The 18350-nt window shown below is 40.2% G+C and overlaps 1 protein-coding gene across 6 annotated transcripts in view; it reads left to right on the plus strand.

The window, feature by feature from the left end:
• The first annotated feature begins 14760 nt into the window (after window positions 1–14760).
• Window positions 14761–18350, plus strand: part of RCL1 (RNA terminal phosphate cyclase like 1) — a 156695-nt gene continuing 153105 nt past the window's right edge. For 2 of the 6 annotated variants that reach the window (XR_013759610.1, XM_079113079.1), the window contains exon 1: window positions 14761–15059. Coding sequence is in view for 5 of the 6 variants with exons in the window: in XM_079113079.1 (XP_078969205.1) it covers window positions 14924–15059 (136 nt within the window). In the remaining variant the exon portion in view is untranslated. The remainder of the gene's footprint in view (window positions 15060–18350) is intronic. The other 4 variants (XM_079113081.1, XM_079113082.1, XM_079113084.1 and 1 more) reach the window with 3 other exon arrangements.

Raw genomic sequence — 18350 nt, forward strand, 5'->3', positions numbered from 1 at the left:
CACTTATTAGCGATATCATTCGTCCTTTGGCTTTTTGAGATTGGCTTATCTCACTTAGCATGATATTCTCCAATTTCACCCATTTGCCTGCAAATGCCATAATTTTATCATTCTTTATGGCTGAGTAATATTCCATTGTATATATATACCACAGTTTCTTTATCCATTCATCAATTGAAGGACATCTAGGTTGGTTCCACAGTCTGGCTATTGTGAATTGAGCAGCTATGAACATTGATGTGGCTGTATCTCTGTAGTATGCTGATTTTAAGACCTTTGGGTATAGGCCAAGCAGTGGGATAGCTGGGTCAAATGGTGGTTCCATTCCAAGTTTTCTAAGGAATCTCCACACTGCTTTCCAGAGTGGCTGCACTAATTTGCAGCTCCATCAGCAATGTATGAGTGTACCTTTTTCCCCACATCCTCTCCAACACCTGTTGTTGCTTGTATTCTTGATAATCGCCGTTCTAATTGGGGTGAGATGGAATCTTAGGGTAGTTTTGATTTGCATTTCTCTTCTTACTAGAGATGTTGAACATTTTTCCATATGTTTGTTGATTGCTTGTAGATCTTCTTCTGTGAAGTGTCTATTCATTTCCTTAGCCCATTTGTTGACTGGATTATTTGTATTCTTGGAGTAGAGTTTTTTGAGTTCTTTATAGATTCTGGAGATTAGTGCTCTATCTGAAGTATGAATGGCAAAGATATTCTCCCACTCTGTAGGCTCTTTCTTCATATTGCTGATAGTTTCCTTTGCTGAGAGAAAGCTTTTTAGTTTGAATCTATCCCAGTTATTGATTCTTGCTTTTATTTCTTGTGCTATGGGAGTCCTGTTAAGGAAGTCTGGTCCTAAGCTGACATGTTGAAGATCTGGACCTACTTTTTCTTCTATAAGATGCAGGGTCTCTGGTCTGATTCCGAGGTCCTTAATCCATTTTGAGTTGAGTTTTGTGCATGGTGAAAGATATGGGTTTAGTTTCATTCTGTTGCATACGGATTTCCAATTCTCCCAGCACCATTTGTTGAAGAGGCTATCTTTTCTCCATTGCATATTTTTGGCACCTTTGTCTAGTATGAGAAAATTGTATTTATTTGGGTTTGTGTCCGTGTCCTCTATTCTGTACCATTGATCTTCCTTTCTATTTTGGTACCAATACCATGCCGTTTTTGTTACTATTGCTTTGTAGTAGAGTTGAAGATCTGGTATTGCAATACCCCCTGTTTCATTCTTCCTGCTAAGGATTGCTTTAGCTATTCTGGGTTTCTTATTCTTCCAGATGAATTTCATAATTGCTTACTCTATTTCTGTAAGGTACGTCATTGGGATTTTCATTGGAATTGCATTGAATTTGTATAGCACTTTAGGTAGTATGGCCATTTTGACAATATTAATTCTGCCTATCCAAGAACATGGAAGATCTTTCCATCTTCTAAGGTGTTCTTTAATTTCTTTCTTTAGTGTTCTGTAGTTCTCATTGTAGAGGTCTTTCACCTCTTTTGTGAGATTGATTCCCAAGTATTTTATTTTTTTCGAGGCTATTGTGAATGGGGTAGTTTTCCTAATTTCTCTTTCTGAAGATTCATCACTTATGTATAAAAATGCATTGGATTTATGAGCATTGATCTTGTAACCTGCTACTTTACTGAATTCACTTATGAGTTCTAAGAGTTTTCTGGTGGAATTTCCAGGTTCCTCTAAATATATAATCATGTCATCAGCGAACAGGGATAGTTTGAGTTCTTCTTTTCCAATTCGTATCCCTTTAATTTCTTTGGTCTGCCTAATTGCTCTGGCTAGAGTCTCAAGGGCGATATTGAATAGAAGTGGTGAAAGAGGGCATCTCTGTCTTGTTCCAGTTTTTAGGGGGAATGCTTTCAGTTTTTCACCATTTAGAATGATATTAGCCGTGGGCTTAGCATAAATGGCCTTTACAATGTTAAGGAATGTTCCCACTATCCCTATTTTTTCTAGTGTTTTGAGCATGAAGGGGTGCTGTATTTTATCAAATGTTTTTTCTGCATCTATTGAAATAATCATGTGATTCTTGACTTTAAGTCTATCGATATGGTGAATTACGTTTATTGATTTCCTGATGTTGAACCAACCTTGCATCCCTGGGATGAAACCCACTTGATCGTGGTGCACTATCTTTTTAATATGTTTTTATATGCGATTTGCTAAAATTTTGTTGAGAATTTTTGTGTCGATGTTCATTAAGGATATTGGTCTGAAATTTTCTTTCCTTGATGAGTCTCTGTCTGGTTTAGGTATCAGTGTAATATTGGCTTCATAGAATGAGTTTGGGAGGGTTCCCTCCTCTTCTATTTTATGGAATATTTTGAGAAGTATTGGAATGAGCTCTTCTTTAAAGGTTTTGTAGAACTCGGCTGAGAACCCATCTGGTCCCGGACTTTTCTTTGTTGGTAGGCTTTTGATGACTTCTTCTATTTCAGAACTTGAAATTGATCTATTTAAATTGTGTATGTCCTCCTCGTTCAGTTTAGGCAATTCATATGTCTCTAGAAACCTGTTGATGTCTTCGAAATTTTCTATTTTGTTGGAGTATAGATTTTCAAAATAGCTTCTAATTATGTTTTGTATTTCAATCCTGTCTGTTGTGATATTTCCTTGTTCATTCCGAATTTTAGTGATTTTTCTCTCGTCTTCTCCTTGTTAGTGTGGCTAAAGGTTTATCAATTTTGTTTATTTTTTCGAAGAACCAACTATTTATTTTGTCAATTTTTTGTATTGTTTCTTTTGTTTCAATTTCATTGATTTCAGCTCTGAGTTTAACTATTTCCTGTCTTCTACTACTTTTGGTGCTGTTCTGTTCTTCTTTTTCTAGGGCTTTGAGCTGTAGTGTTAGGTCGTTTATTTGTCAAGTTTTACTTCTTTTATTAAATGCGCTCCATGAAATAAATTTCCCTCTAAGTACTGCTTTCATAGTGTCCCAGAGATTTTGATATGATGTTTCTTTGTTCTCATTTACCTCTAAGAATTTTTTAATTTCCTTCCTAATATCTTCGGTTATCCATTCATCATATAATAGCATATTGTTTAATCTCCAGATGTTGGAATAGTTTGTGTGTTTTACTCTTTCATTTATTTCTAACTTCAATCCATTATGATCTGATAGAATACATGGTAGTGTCTCTATCTTCTTGTATTTGCTAACATTACCTTTATGGCATAATATATGGTCTATTTTAGAGAAGGATCCATGTGCTGCTGAGAAGAAAGTGTATTCGCTCTTGGTTGGATGGTATATTCTATAAATGTCCGTTAAGTCTAAATTATTGATTGTGTTATTGAGATCTATGGTTTCTTTGTTCAATTTTTGTCTGGAAGATCTGTCCAGTGGTGAGAGAGGCGTGTTAAAATCACCTAGTATTATTGTGTTATGGTCTATTTGGTTTCTGAAATTGAGAAGGATTTGTTTGACATACATGGATGAGCCACTGTTTGGGGCATAGATGTTTATGATTGTTATATCTTGCTGATTTATGCTTCCCTTAAGCAGTATGAAATGACCTTCTTTATCACTTCTGACTAACTTTGGCTTGAAGTCCACATTATCTGAAATGAGGATGGATACTCCAGCTTTTTTGCTGAGTCCATGTGCATGGTATGTTTTTCCCCATCCTTTCACTTTTAGTCTATGGGTATGTTTTTCTATGAGGTGAGTCTCTTGTAGGCAACATATTGTTGGATCTTTCTTTTTAATCCAATCTGCCAGTCTATGTCTTTTGATTGATGAATTCAGGCCATTAACATTCAGGGTTATTATTGAGATATGATTTGATTTCCCGGTCATTTGGTTCATTTTTTAAATTTTATTTATTTATTTATTTGACACAACTTGGTTCCTCCTTTATTTGACAATTCCTTTAGGATAATTCCTCCCTTTGCTGATTTGCTTCTTTGTTTTTCATCTCTTCCTCATGGAATATTTTGCTGAGAATGTTCTGTAATGCTGGCTTTCTTTTTGTAAATTCTTTTAGCTTTTGTTTATCATGGAAGGATTTTATTTCATCGTCAAACCTGAAGGTAAGTTTTGCTGGGTATAAGATTCTTGGTTGGCATCCATTTTCTTTCAGGGCTTGAAAAATGTTGTTCCAGGCCCTTCTAGCTTTTAGGGTCTGGATTGAAAAATCTGCTGATATCCATATTGGTTTCCCCCTGAATGTAATTTGGTTCTTTTCTCTCACAGCCTTTAAAATTCTGTCTTTATTTTGTATGTTAGGTATTTTCATTATAATGTGCCTTGGTGTGGGTCTGTTGTAATTTTGTGTATTTGGAGTCCTATAAGCCTCTTGAACTTGATTCTCCATTTCATTCTTCAGATTTGGGAAATTTTCTGATAGTATTTCATTGAATAGATTGTTCATTCCTTTGGTTTGTTTCTCTAGGCCTTCCTCAATCCCAATAATTTTTAAATTTGACCTTTACATAATATCCCATAGTTCTTGTAGATTCTGTTCATGATTTCTTACCATCTTCTCTGTTCGTTCAACTTTGTTTTCAAAGTTGAATATTTTGTCTTCAGTATCTGAGGTTCTGTCTTCCAGGTATTCTATCCTACTGGATATGCTTTCTATGGAGTTCTTAATTTGGTTTATTGTTTCCTTCATGTCAAGGATTTCTGTTTGTTTTTTTTTCAATATCTCTAACTCTTTATTGAAATGATCTTTTGCTTCCTGTATTTGCTCTTTTAATTGTTGATTGGTGCGATCATTCAATGCCTGCATTTGCTCTTCATCTCATCGTTTGCTTCCCTGATCATTTTAATTATGCACAATCTGAACTCCTTTTCTGTCATTTCTTCTGCCATGCTGTCATTGGGTTTTATTGATGTAACATCTAGATTTGTTTGTGGCATTTTCTTTCCTTGTTTTCTCATATTGTTCAGGTATCAGTGGACCGCTGAGATATTGCAGATTTCCTCTATTGACTTACAATGTCCCTGAAGATTTCTATATATATCCCCTCTTAGCCTTCAGTAGGCTGAAGTCTTGGAGGAAGTTGATAATGTGATGCTCCACAAGGAAGCTGCCTCTCTAGGAGTGGTGGCCTTCAGGTGGGGTATATTCCCTGCTAGTGGGCAGAGGTGCCTCCACTTGTTGACCGATGGTCATCCAAAGGGGAACTAGGCTGCGGGCTAAGGCAAGGCCTGTTTGGGCCTGTGTCTCTGGTTTTACCATCCTTCTGGGGAAACCTCACCCGGCAGGGAAGACTCACCCGGTGGGGAGGTCTCGCTGGTCGGTTCCCCTTCTAGAGGTTCCCTCAATTTACAGCTACTGCCTGGGCTGGGCTGCCTTCCTCTGCAAAGTTCCCAGGGGCCCGGCCCTACCACCTGGGCCTGGGAGCCTCACCCTTCACAAATGAATCTCCTTAGGCTGCCCCTCCTCAGAGAATCTGCCCCCAGTCCTGGAACCTTCGCTCCGCCCCTAAGCGTGTCTCTGTGCGGCTCTTCCACCAAGAAGCCTCCTAGATCCTGGGACCCTGCTCTAAACCTAATCACCTGGCTATGTGGCCCCTCCTCTGAGCAGCCACCTGGGGCCCCGTACAATCGCTCTGAATCCCAGAGACTCGCCACACGCCTCTTCCTCCAGACAGCCGCCCAGTGTTCCGGTGCGGTCACTAGGAGTCCAAGCAACTCACTGCGTTCCTCCTCCTCCCGCCAACTGCCCGTAGCCCTGGGCAATCACTCCGAGTCGAAGTGACTCGCCCCGTTCCTTCTCCTCCTCCAGGTAACCCCCCAGGTGTTCAGGAGCGGTTGCTCTGAGTGCCTCTGAATCCATGTGACCCGCTGCACACCTCCTCTGGGCGGCCGCCCGGAGCTCTGGTGCGGCCACTCAAGACCAAGCGTCCCACCACGCTTCTCCTCCAGGCAGCCCCCTGGTGTTCAGAATCAGTCGCTTTAAGTCCAAACAACTCACCACTCGCCTCCTCCTCTGAGCAGCTGCCTGGAGCTCTAATGCAGTCACTGGGAGTCCAAACAACCTGCCGCACTCCTTCTCTTCCTCCTCCTGCTCCTCAGGGCAGGCCCCGGTGTTCAGAAGTGGTCTGAGTCCAAACAGCTCGCCACACAGCTCCTCCTCAGGCAACCGCCTGTAGCTCTGGTGTAGTCACTCCGAATCCAAGCGGCCACGGTCCTCCTCCTCCTGCTCAGGGCAGGGCCTGGTGTTCTGAGTCCACACAGTTCTCCTCGCCGCTCCTCCCCTGGGCAGCCACCGGAGCCCCAGTGGTTGCTCCGAGTCCCAGCGCTGTGCTGAGCGGCCTCCTCTACGACGCTCCCAGTTGTCCGAGTTCACTGCTCCAGCTGGGGGAATGGTGTCTCGCCGGGGAGCTCTACTTCACAAAGTTCCCTGCGTTCCGGGGCTACTGCCGCATCCAGGACGCCTCCCCAACGGGAGAGACTCACCGGCTGCTTTGAGTTGGTCCCAAGTCTCTCAATATCTCCTCTTTTGAATCCTGAGTCCTGGAGCAACATGAAATGCAGCCACCCTCTAGTCTGGCATCTTGAAACTCCAAATTTTTTATGTATAGTAAAGCCTAAGAACTCCTGGAATAGCCAGTGAAAACATCCTGAGAACAGAGTCTGAGTCTTATTTGACTCTATAATCACAGTTCCTCACCCTGTATCCTTGTTGCTTTCTTAGCACAAATGACCTTTGTACTGTAACTAGTTTTAGATAAGTATGGGATTGAATTGAATTGGAGAAATATCCACATATTATGAAGTTTTAGCTCAACAAATTCATGAAGAGATTCTTGTGATGAGATTCTTTGGGGCCTTGTGTGGTTTTGGTGAAGTGTTCATCTATTGGTTTCACCTATCTAGTCTCTTTTCTCACTTCTTACCATATCAGCACTTTAATTTTCCTTAGGAGAGATAGCACTCAGGTCCTATTCTTGTGGTTTGAGAAGCACTGATACTATTTTTTTCAAAGAGGAGGTAAATATGAGATTCAGGCTTGGTCAATCACAATACTGCATCTCCTAGGTTACAGTGATTGGTTCAGAAACTGGCATGCGACTCAAAGCAGGACCAATGAAAACCCTATTCTAGATTTGCTAGTGCTGTAGGAAAAGAGATGACTTCTTTCTGATAAATTGGTTAAGCTACTAGAATAGACTGGGTTTTTAATAACCTTCTTTTCTTTTACTTAATCTACTTTCTTCTCTCTCTATATATATTTGCTTATTTTGAATGCTTCATATAAGTGGAATTATACAATAAGTGGCTTTTTTTGCAGGTGGCTTCTTTCATTTAACATACTCTTTTCAAGGTTCATCCACGATTTTGCATGCATCAGTGCACGATTCCTTCTTATTGCTGAATATTCTACTGTATACTACATTTTGCTAATCCATCAATTAGTTGATGGAAATTGGGATACCTTTTGACTTTAATGAATCAATACTATCCTTTTCAAGTCTAAGCATCTTTAAATTTATCAAAGAATTGTACTATGTGGGTCTGAATCAGATATTAGAATATGTGGTTTGACAATTACAGATGTACTAATGGAGACAGTGGATAAATATAGGAATTTAACACAGCCCTAAAATATCTGTAATATATTATTTATGTAATGATTGACAATCCAATTCTGCTTTGTTTATTAGGTTTCAGTTCACATTTGAAGTTTCATTATTGCAAGTCATAATGTTTCCTGATCATGATACAGTGGCTTTAAGACTGATATTGGTGATTAAAAATTCTGCTCGGATGGCTGGGGGTATAGATCAGTGGTACAGACCTTGCCTAGCATGATCAAAGGCCTGGGTTCAATTCCCAACATTGTGAACAAACCAACAAAATCCTGCTTTGAGGTTTCCATCACCTGTTGATGGTCCACATCTTTCACTTTCATAGCCAATAGAGGTAGTTTATGATTGTCTGTGTAGCAAGACTCAGGTTTTTTACACTGCCCCCTCTCTGAAATAAGTACACAAACCTTTTCAAATGTTATCAATGTTTCCACTGTTAACAATTCTAGAAAAGAAAGATCAATATCATAATCAATGGTTCTCTCAGAATCATAAAAAAATTTTAAAAATTATTAGTTATCATTGCCATTTCTTGCCATCTAAACGTAAATACTGTCTTCCACCTCAATACCCTAATCCTGGGCTGAGGATGTAACTCAGTAGGAGACTGCTTACCTAGCATGCACAAGGTCATGTTTCATCCCCTGTACTACTACTACTACTACTACTACTACTACTACTACTACTACTACTACACACACACTACATACATAGATTCTAGCCTTAGACATTTCCTTGGGAGAGGGAGATTTGTTTGTTCCAGGGGAGCTGGACTGTATGACCTGTGAAATTTCTTCGAATTCTGACAGTCTATAATTTTCATCAACTCCTCAAATAAGAACTTTCTCATATATATATATATATATGAGATATATATCAGATATATATCAGATATAGGAGAAGCACAGAGTGGAGTCCAGACAGACCTGAGTTTGAAACTTGGTATATAATTTTCTTGTTGTGGGTGACAAATTTGCACAAACTTAATGACTTAAACACATACCACATGTGTGGCAGTTTCTGTGGGTCAGAGGTTCAGGCATGGCTTCTCTGGGTTCTGTATTTCAGGGTCTTACAAGGTTGTAATCCAAGTTGTTGGCCAGGATTAAGTTTTCATCTGGAAGCTCAACTAGCAAAGGGTCGACTTCCCTATTCAGTGTGGTTGTTGGTGGCATTCAGTTTCTTAACAGCTATAGGATAGGAAATTATAAGGGTTTTAGGGTCTCCATGTCAGAAAACAGAGGCAGAGACCAAATATACATTTCTTATTTTGAAACATTGTCGCATTTTGAAATTATCTTGTCTGAATATTTATTCATTGTCTTTCTTCCCTAACTACAGTCTAAGTCTCTTTGGATGTAGGGACCTTATTAGTTTGTTTCTTATTCTCCCAGCACTCAAAAACCATAGCTAGTATTAGCAGGAATTCAGTACATACTAGTTTCTCTTTTCACAAAACCCCAAATTTATATTTTATTTCTAATTATAATAATTAAAGTTTATATATAGGGAAGATAGGGGACCGTTGTGATCTGAAATGGTAGAAAAATAGAGCAACCCATTTAGTTTGACACATGACTGCCCAGCTGATGATTGCCTTCTCCTGCTTCTTATAAATTAGTATGGCTATGGGATTGAGTGGAAGGGGTATATGCAACTTCTGGGGAGTGTCTTTAGAAAAAGAGAATAGGTGCTGTTAATTTTCCATTGTCTTCCCATAGGGCAATGTGTGATGCTATGGTAGAAGTTGTTTCAGACCACAAATTGGAAGCTGCATTATTAGAATTACAGAACAAGAAGATAGAAAGATGGAATAGCCCAATTGGGCAGCTTATTGAAGTAACAACCAATTCCAAATTTCTAGAGGATTATAACAAGAAAAAAACTTTTTTTTTTTTTTTTTCCACTTACAGAACATGTAAGCTGACTGCTGCTGTGGGTTGGGCATGGATGTTTTCCTGCATTTTAGAATACAGGCTGAAGAAGTATTTTCCAACCTAGACATAGTCTCAGTAGTGGGAAAAAGAGCAGGAGAGTTGGTGGAAGCACACAAAACTCTTAAGAGGTCTGTTCATGCTATCAGTCAAACAAGTCACATGGCAAAGCCCAATACAAATAAGGTAGGGGATATATATGCCTTCCACAAAAGCATGGTGAGAATATATGTTTTTAGGTTTTAGAATACTAATTGGGAACAGTAATACAACATACTACATCTGCATAGCTACTCTAGATTGCTTATGCGTGAGCCACTGTTATTTTGACATTATTATTGCTGTCAAAACTATTAAAATTTATGTTGGAATGGAATTTTCCACAAATAAATTTGGACAATAGACTAACAGTTTTTAAAATATAGAATATAGAAAGGTACCAAAATGTTTTGGAACTTTTTAAAAACCTAAGAACTTCTGGACACAGTGGTGCATGCCTGTAATCCCAAGGACTCGGGATAAGGCAGAAGAAACCCAGATTTAAAGTCAGCCTCAGCAATTTAGCAAAACCCTGTCTCAAAATAAAATAAAATAAATAAAATAAAATAAAATAAAAGAAGCTGGGGAAATATCTCAGTGTTAAAAGCACTTGCCTGGCATACACAAGGGCCTGGGTTTCATCCCTAGTACCACAAACAACAACAATAACAACAACAACAACAGCAACACCCTTAAGAACAAGTTTTACTCCTGTAGCTCCTTCTCTCTTCCCTATGCTGTCGTCAGAAACTACACCTTTACTTATTATATGCCCATCAACATGTATTTATAACTATTGTTTTATGCTGCTATCTTTAAAATAAGATAGGAAGAGAGATTGTGAACAAAAATGCATTAAAACTGTTATTTATATTTACCTATAGCCTTACCTTTGCAGATGTTCTTTCTTTTTTCATGTAGTTTTGAATAACTGGTGTCTTTTCATTTTAGCCTGAAAGACTCTCGTTAGCATCTTTTGTAGTGTAAGTCTACTAATAACAAACTTTTTTTGTTATTTTGCTCTTAGTTCTGGTAATTTTGTTGGATATAGAATTTTTGGTGACAGTTTTTTGTTTTTTTTTTAATCTCTTAGCACTTTGAATATACCTTTTCATTTCCTTTTGTCCTCCATGCTTCCCAGTGAGAAATCAGCTGTAGATCTTATCGAGGCACCTGTACACAATAAATGGACTCTCTCCTGCTGCTTTCAATATTCTTAGTTTTTCAAGTTTGCTTTTGTCATATTTTGGTATGGATCTCTTTATATTCCTTGAATTTCTTGAGCTTCTTAGATGTGTAGATTCATGAATTTAATCAAAATTGAAGAGATTTTGCTCTCAATATTTTTTCAAATATTTGTTCTTCCCCTTTCTCTCTCTCCTTTCTCAGGACTCCCATTATTTTTATGTTGGTACACTTAAAGGTGTATGAAAAGTCCTTTTTTCTTAACTTTTAAAAACTTCTCAAAATATGGTCCTTAGGCCAGAAGTATCAATATCTCCCAGGAAATCATTATAAATGTGACTTCTCAAGGCCCTACCCTTACTGAAAAAATTCTAGGTAGGAGACCCAGCAATCAGTGTTTTAACAAGCTCTGCAGGCAATTTTGATGCATGCTAAAGTTTGAGAATCTATGATTTTGACACTTTGACTTTACTGATTTAGTATAGCCATTCTATTCACACTTTAAAAAATTCCTATTTGGTGCTAAGCATTGGGATACAATGATAAGACTATTTCTGATATAAATAATAGGACATAGACTTACCCTCACAGGATCACAGAGTGTTGTTAGAGAGGTTACTATTTATATTATAAAAGGTTATGTGTGCAAAAATATAGTTGTGAATAGTTATTATGGGATCTCAAAGGAGAAGCATTGGACATAGACATTTATCCTAAAATAGGGCAATCTAAGTATTAGTTCCAGGCTGAGGTGGAAAAAAGCCCCCAGATTCATGATGATTAGAACAAAGGACATGATGAAATAGCAGTGTGGGTATAAGTATGGTCTAGAGCAACTTTCTCTGTGAATTTACTTCTACCCTGGCTCTTACATCCAAGGGACTGTGGTTGAGTCAAGTAGACTTTTATTCTTCTGAACATGGAAGTGTGGAAACAATTACAAGGCAAGGCATATGTCATTTATCATTTAGTATGAAAGAAGAATGTATGAATAGATGTAAAAAAATGTAATAGATAATTTCAAATATTAGCAAAGATCAACAGAGTTGTATCATAAACCTCTATTTATCTTTAGTGCAACATTTGAACTAACTGGTGTGAGGAACAAATAAGACCACCTCGGTAAAACCTTTAGAATAGAACCTAACTCTCAATGGGCCTTCAATAATCTTATCCAAGATATTTCTTGTGGCTTTGCTGATCTAGAACTACGTAGGAATTAAAACTCATGTGTGAGACAGTGAAAGAATGTTCAGGAGTGAAATGATTAGATTATGAGAGTTATAACCTAATCAGTGGATTAATTCACTGATGTGGATTAACTGGGCAGCACTGTAGGCAGGTGGGGGTGTGACTGGAAGAAGTAGGTCTCCGGGGGTATGCCTTTGTGATTTATATTTTATCCCTGGTGAGCAGAGCTCTTTCTCTCTACTTCCTGGTTGCCATGTCCTGAGCTGCTTCTTTCTGCCACACACTTAGCCATGATGTTCTGTCTCACCTTGGACCTACAGCTATGCAGTCAGCACTAAATAAACAGATCCAAAATAAACTTCTCCTCCTCTATATTGTTCTCATCTGATGTTTAGGTCACAGCCACAAAAAACCTAACTAAACCAGGAGTATATAGTTATACTGTATCAAAATTGAAACAATACAAATGTGTCATAGTGAATCATTTTCAATTATTTATTACTGTAAAACAAACTGCCCCAAACACATAGTTTAAAAAAGTAAGAATAATTGGTTTATTTTATGGATATGCAATTTGGGCAGGGCTCATGAGGGATAACTCATTTGTGCTCCAGATGGCCCTCAACTAGGGTGGTTTCAGTTGGTCAGAAGCTGGGTGGGGAATGGGATCATCCGAGGACTTGCTCGTTACCTTGTCTGGCAGTTGATGCTGGATGTCTTCTGGAGCAGATTTCTTTCTCTCTCTCTATATATCAATCTCTCTCTGTCTCTCTAGCATTACAACTTCATCACCACCAGGCTTCTGCCAGACTTTTTATTGTCGATTCAGGATCTAGAAAGATAGATATTTTATTCCGAGTATACTAGTGGTAGCACTTTAAGTAAATCATCCCCCTTCGCCCCACCCCCTGAATCTCAGTTCACAGATTTTAAGTCAGGATTTATTTTGGAGTTGACCAGAGACCCCAAGGAAAGAATTTGAGTGAAATTATTTGGGATTTAACTCCAGGACATATCATAAGGGTGTTGGGAAGTGATAGAGTGAAAGGAAAGAAACTAAGGAAAGGCACTTAACCACGCAAGTTACTACTGTGGGCATGTGGAGCTTAAACTCATTGGGAAATCCTGGGGAAACACTGCAAAATCTATTATCTCAGAGCTATCTCACCTAAGAGTTAAGGGAGGTGAGGTATTTATGTATCAACTCCAGTTAGTCACAGGTTGAAGACTCTGGGGGGCATTAATTCTCTTTTACTGTTGACTAGGTGAGTTGTTCAGAGGTGGGAAAACCCTTCAAGCAGAGATGAAGCTGGTGGTGGAAGAGAAGGGAGTAGGTTTGTGCTGAAAATAGTAAGGATATGAACAGGGCAGCTACAGAGGATAATAATTGTTTTCTTAAGGTTGTTGTGTAATTTAAAGAGATGCCATTAAAAACAACAACAACCCACACCTGGTGTGAGCTCCTCCCCTCCTTTTAGCCTTCTCCACCGAATAGCAAACAGGATACTCAAGGATCCTGGAGCTTTACATGGCTTCCTTCATAACCACTGTCAGCTCCATAAAAGGCAATCTCAAGGAGGGAGAATGGGAGGCAAAAGGAATGTACTGGGGAATGTGATTGATGAAATTACGTCCAGGTACAAATATGACATAATGAATTACACTATTAAGTAGAGTTATAAAACACTGATTTAAAAAAAGGCAATCTCAAGAAACGGTATTAATGGATTATCCACCTCTCTCAGTGAACGTCTGAGCTAATTCTATTAAGTTCTATCTACATGTCTACTATCCCTTGGCAGTTTAGAAATTCAAACCACAGGTGGTTCCTCATGACCTACTTGTCTGCTTAAGGCTGGTTATATCTGTTATTCTTACTCTAGCTCCCACCCCCCCTAATCCACTCCCATTCTCCACTTTGTGTTCTGAAACTCAAGTTCTGGCGGGGAACGTACATTATTAAGAAACTGGACTCCTAGGTTTGTAGTCATTTGATAATTGCCCCTCTTCGAAGGTTTTTAGGTAAAAGAGTGAAATACTCCAATATTCAGGAAGATTTTGGCGAGCAGGATTGGAGGAAAGAAAAGCAGTGTGTGTGTGTGTATTTGAAGTAATTTCCACTATCCATTTTGAAGTATGTGAGGTGAAGGGCCGGTTTTGACATAAAATGCACAGTGAATATAAGCTAAAAAACAAATAATTAACGGTCACAGCGAGGTACCTCATAATAAAATATTGACTTGGGGTTAAAGGACAGATCCTAATACGGCTACCATGTCACCTTTGCAGTTTTCCTCGGGTCCTTCCCCCTGTTTTAAGTCTGGAGTGACTACCTTCCTGGGTGACAGAGCAGAGAAGGAACTGCATCGGGAACGCGCTTAGCCCACAGCAGGGTAAGCGCGCCAACGCAGTTTTCGCCTTTATTAGGGAAAAAGCAGGGAAGATAACACCATTCTCACTCCTCAGTTGCCCTAAGCAGCGATGCTAAGCCATCTGCACGTAGTAAGTCCCCTACCAAAGTCTGTCGCTTTCCCTTGACCGTAAAACCGGGAAAACTCCGCGGGGATTGACCCAACAGGGTACTCCCTCTGTTCCTAGGCAGCCCAGCCACGCTTCCTCCCGTCCGGCGCTGTTGCCGGGGCCCGGGTACCGCCCAGCTCCACTACGGGCCAATGGCAGCCTGGTTTAGGTCCCGCCCAGCTCGAGCACGGACCAATGGTGGCCGCCCTGATTCTGCGTTGGCCAATAGTAGCTTGGCTCAGCGTAGGTGCCGCCCCCAGCCGGGTGGGGAGGCGGGGGGTGGTGGCCGCTGGCTCCGCCCCGCTCCCCTCTGACCCGGTGTCTAGTCTCTCTGTCTTCCTGTTCCAAACCACGTGGACGCGCCTGGGGCTGTGGGGCTGCGGGGCTGAGGGAGGCTGCGAGGGCCGCTGCTGCAGCTGTCGCCCGGGTCAAGACCCCCTTTGCCCACCCAAATCACCGCGCTCCGGCTGCCCGTGTCTCTGCAGAGGGCGCGCACATGGCGACCCAGGCGCACTCCCTCAGCTACGCGGGGTGCAACTTCTTGCGCCAGCGTCTGGTCCTGTCTACCCTGAGCGGGCGCCCAGTCAAAATCCGAAAGATTCGGGCCAGAGACGACAACCCGGGCCTCCGAGGTAACTTGGGGCTGGGCGCGCGCAGCGTGGGCGGAGGGCCGAGGGAAGCCGGAGCTGATAAACTGGTGGCGCGGGCGGCGCGCAGGGGTCTTCAGGGTCCCGCGGGCGCGTCGGGAGGGCAGGTGGCGCGTGGCCCCGACGGCCGCACGCGCCTGAGTGGTGGCAGAGGCGGGGTCGGACCCGGAGGGGTGCGCTCAGCTGTGCGCTGCACTCAGCGTCTCCCAGGCGCTAGTAGTAAACAGCTACACGTTTTCCAGCATTACGTGTTGCAAATCCCAGGCATCGTCCTCTCGCTTTCAGTCCCTATTCCTCTTGTAAAACGTCTCAAAGGAGAAAAACAGTTTGTTGGATCGAAATGAGCCCTCGGAAGACATTTAGAGAGAAAAGTGCCACTGGTTGGTTCCCTGCCCTGTCCCAATACAGATCTTTTCAGACCCCCGCTGTCTGTGTCGCTATTATTTGACTTCCCTCACACCACTCGTTTGGTGTGGATTAAAAATTTTAAAAAAGAATGTGTTTTCAGATGTGACCGTGACGGATGTGTGAAGCTTTGAGATAGTTTTTTCTTTTATTCTTTTTTAAAACAGTCAAAGGCCTAATTGCCTTGACTTCAATAAAGGGTTGTTGACAAGCGGTAAAACTACAGGCTTCCAAGCTCCACAAAGTGGGCCCAGTTCAAACATATGGCATGAGGTGGCTTCGATTTTCACCTGGTCCCCTGGAATAAGGTATGCATTTAAGAGCTTACGTCTGATTGTCCCAAATTGGGAGAATCAGGTAAAGGAGAGAGAGAAAAAAAAAAAGAAAAAAAAAAAAAAACTGTTTGTAAATTGAAGGTTTATGATTAGTCCTGGAAGCTTCCTAGGTCATGTTAATATGTTTAATCTTGCACTGACTCCTATTTTAGGGGGCTAGCCCATTTCATAATCTGTATTAATGTTTTTTTTTTCACTTTTGGCTAGTTAACATTTCTGCCTCGCTTGAATGGAGACTGATTGCACATGGTGATTGATTGCACATGATATTCTTGGTGGTGAATATCATGTTATTGGTGGAGACAGGTTAGGAGGAAAGAACCAGAAGACCTCATTAATAATAGTGAGAAACTGAGGAAAAATTACATAGTTCCTGCTCTCCATCACTAAATTGTTTATGCCAGGGCTCTTCCCTTCAACATCAGTTCCCCTTAATTTAACTCTGGCCTTTGGGAAAAATGATTGCTTGATAATTCTATTCTGTGGCATTTTTCAATCCCATATTAGCCTAAAGCCCTTGCTCCTATCTTCTGCTTTCAATGAACACTGGGTAATCATCTCTTACCTCCTCTTTCTCCTTCAAAGTACTTTAACTTGGAGATGTGGGCTTTCTAACAGAAAAATAGTGCTTAAAAGATGGAATTCAGAGTTTGTCTCTTGACAGGTGGCCTCCAATCTAATATTTAATTTCCTGTCTCCCCACTTCACTGTTTGTGAACATCTCTTTAATGACACACAAATATGAGCTTCCATTTCTTCCAAGAACAGGACTTGGCCACTGAAAGTGTGCCAGACTGGTACCTGGAGGAAGTAGTACTAGTTGGCAGATATGCTGATATTTTATGGGAGCATCACAGTAGAGCATTATTTGCTTCACCTCGTTAATTTACCACAGGAAAAAAAGAGGACTTTAGTTTAGACCTCTGTGTACTGACTTCAGAGCCTCAGAAGCCTGGTTGATAAATATTTGTATGCTTAATTTCTTATAGAGGGAACCGTGATGCACATAAATGCACACAGTAAGTGTATATGCATATAAACATACATGTACATAAATACATGTAGCCCTTGTCACATGACTTGTGATCATAGTCAGATGAATTTTTGGTGGTTTGATTGAAGACGTAGCCAGTGTATTGAGTCATCTATCTTTTTCTGCTTCTTCCTGACTCATTATGAGAGTTGGAAAAAAAAAAACAGCAAATCTCGTATAATTTTCAGATCAAATATAAGAATCATATCTTGTAGAGTGGACTTTGAGAGGATGGGGATAGTATGGGAGGCCTTCTGTTTAAGGACCATTCTTTCAGGAAAACTTTTTTGAGCCCCATTATGTGCATGTTTTTGTGGGGGGTGTAAATGTGAGAAACTGATTGCTGCTGCTCTTAAGGGGTTAATCGTCTAAACTGGAAGGACTTGAGTGGAGTAGCAAGAAGAAGGGAGTGTGGCAAAGAGGCTCAGTGGAGTTCAGAGCAGAAGTTTCCCTGAAAGTTGTGAAGGAAGTCTTTCTAGATTGAAATTTCTGTTCTTAGAGGATGGAGTTTGTGGTTATTGGTGATAGAAACATTTCTTAAGTAAAAAAAAAAATTTTTTTTTTTTTTTTTTTTTTTTTAACTAAGGAAAAATTCTTATTTGGCCATAGTAGCTTTGGTGGTTAAGAGCTTGGGCTCAGTGTTACACCTTGGTTTGAGTTCTGGTTCTGCCTTTTTGCTATTAACTCTTAGACTTTGGGCAAGTTTGTTAATATTTCTGAGCCTTAATTTTTTTCATCTGTAAAGAAGGGTCAATGCTACCTCCCTCACAGGTTTGTTGTAAATATTATGTAATTCAAGGGTAGCAAAAGGTGCCTGACACAGAGGAAGAATAAATGTTAGTTGGTTTATTATTATGTAGCTTCTGTTCACTAGGTAAAGTTATACTCTCTGGTTTCAAAAATCTGTTCCAGTTTTTTTTTTTTTTTTTTTTTTTGGAAAATTTTCAAACACTTAAAGAGAATTATAATTATGCCTTCTGTTTATCTTCTTTTTCCAATTTTCCTGTTAGGTGATCATTTACAAGTATTTCTTTGTTATTTATATAATGCAGTTGTTCTTAATCAGGGGCAATTTTGTTCTCCAGAGGACATTTGGCAGTGCTTAGAGACATTTTTGGTTGTCACAACTGGGTCAGGGTGGTGATAGTGGTGGTTACTCTTGGCATCTAGTGGCTAGAGCCCAAGGGTGCTATTAAGTATTCTACAATGCACAGGGCAGCCCCCCAAACAAGGAATTTTTATTTCCACAGTGTCAGTAGTGCTGATGTCGAAAAATTCTGGCATATTGGACTTTAATAATTAAGACTTTTCTTTTTCCCCATATCCCTAATGATTAGGGATAGCAGCATGTGGTACCCATAAAACTGCACAGGATTCATAAGTGGATGAAATACAGGTCAGCTGTGTTACTTAAGGCTGTCTACTTCTGTGCAAAGATTGTAAATAATAAGAATTTGAACCCCCAAAGAAAAATGATCCTGGAGTGGTTTTAAAAATTATTCA

Source organism: Sciurus vulgaris (assembly GCF_902686455.1).
Source record: "Sciurus vulgaris genome assembly, chromosome: 15".
Lineage (NCBI taxonomy): Eukaryota > Metazoa > Chordata > Mammalia > Rodentia > Sciuridae > Sciurus > Sciurus vulgaris.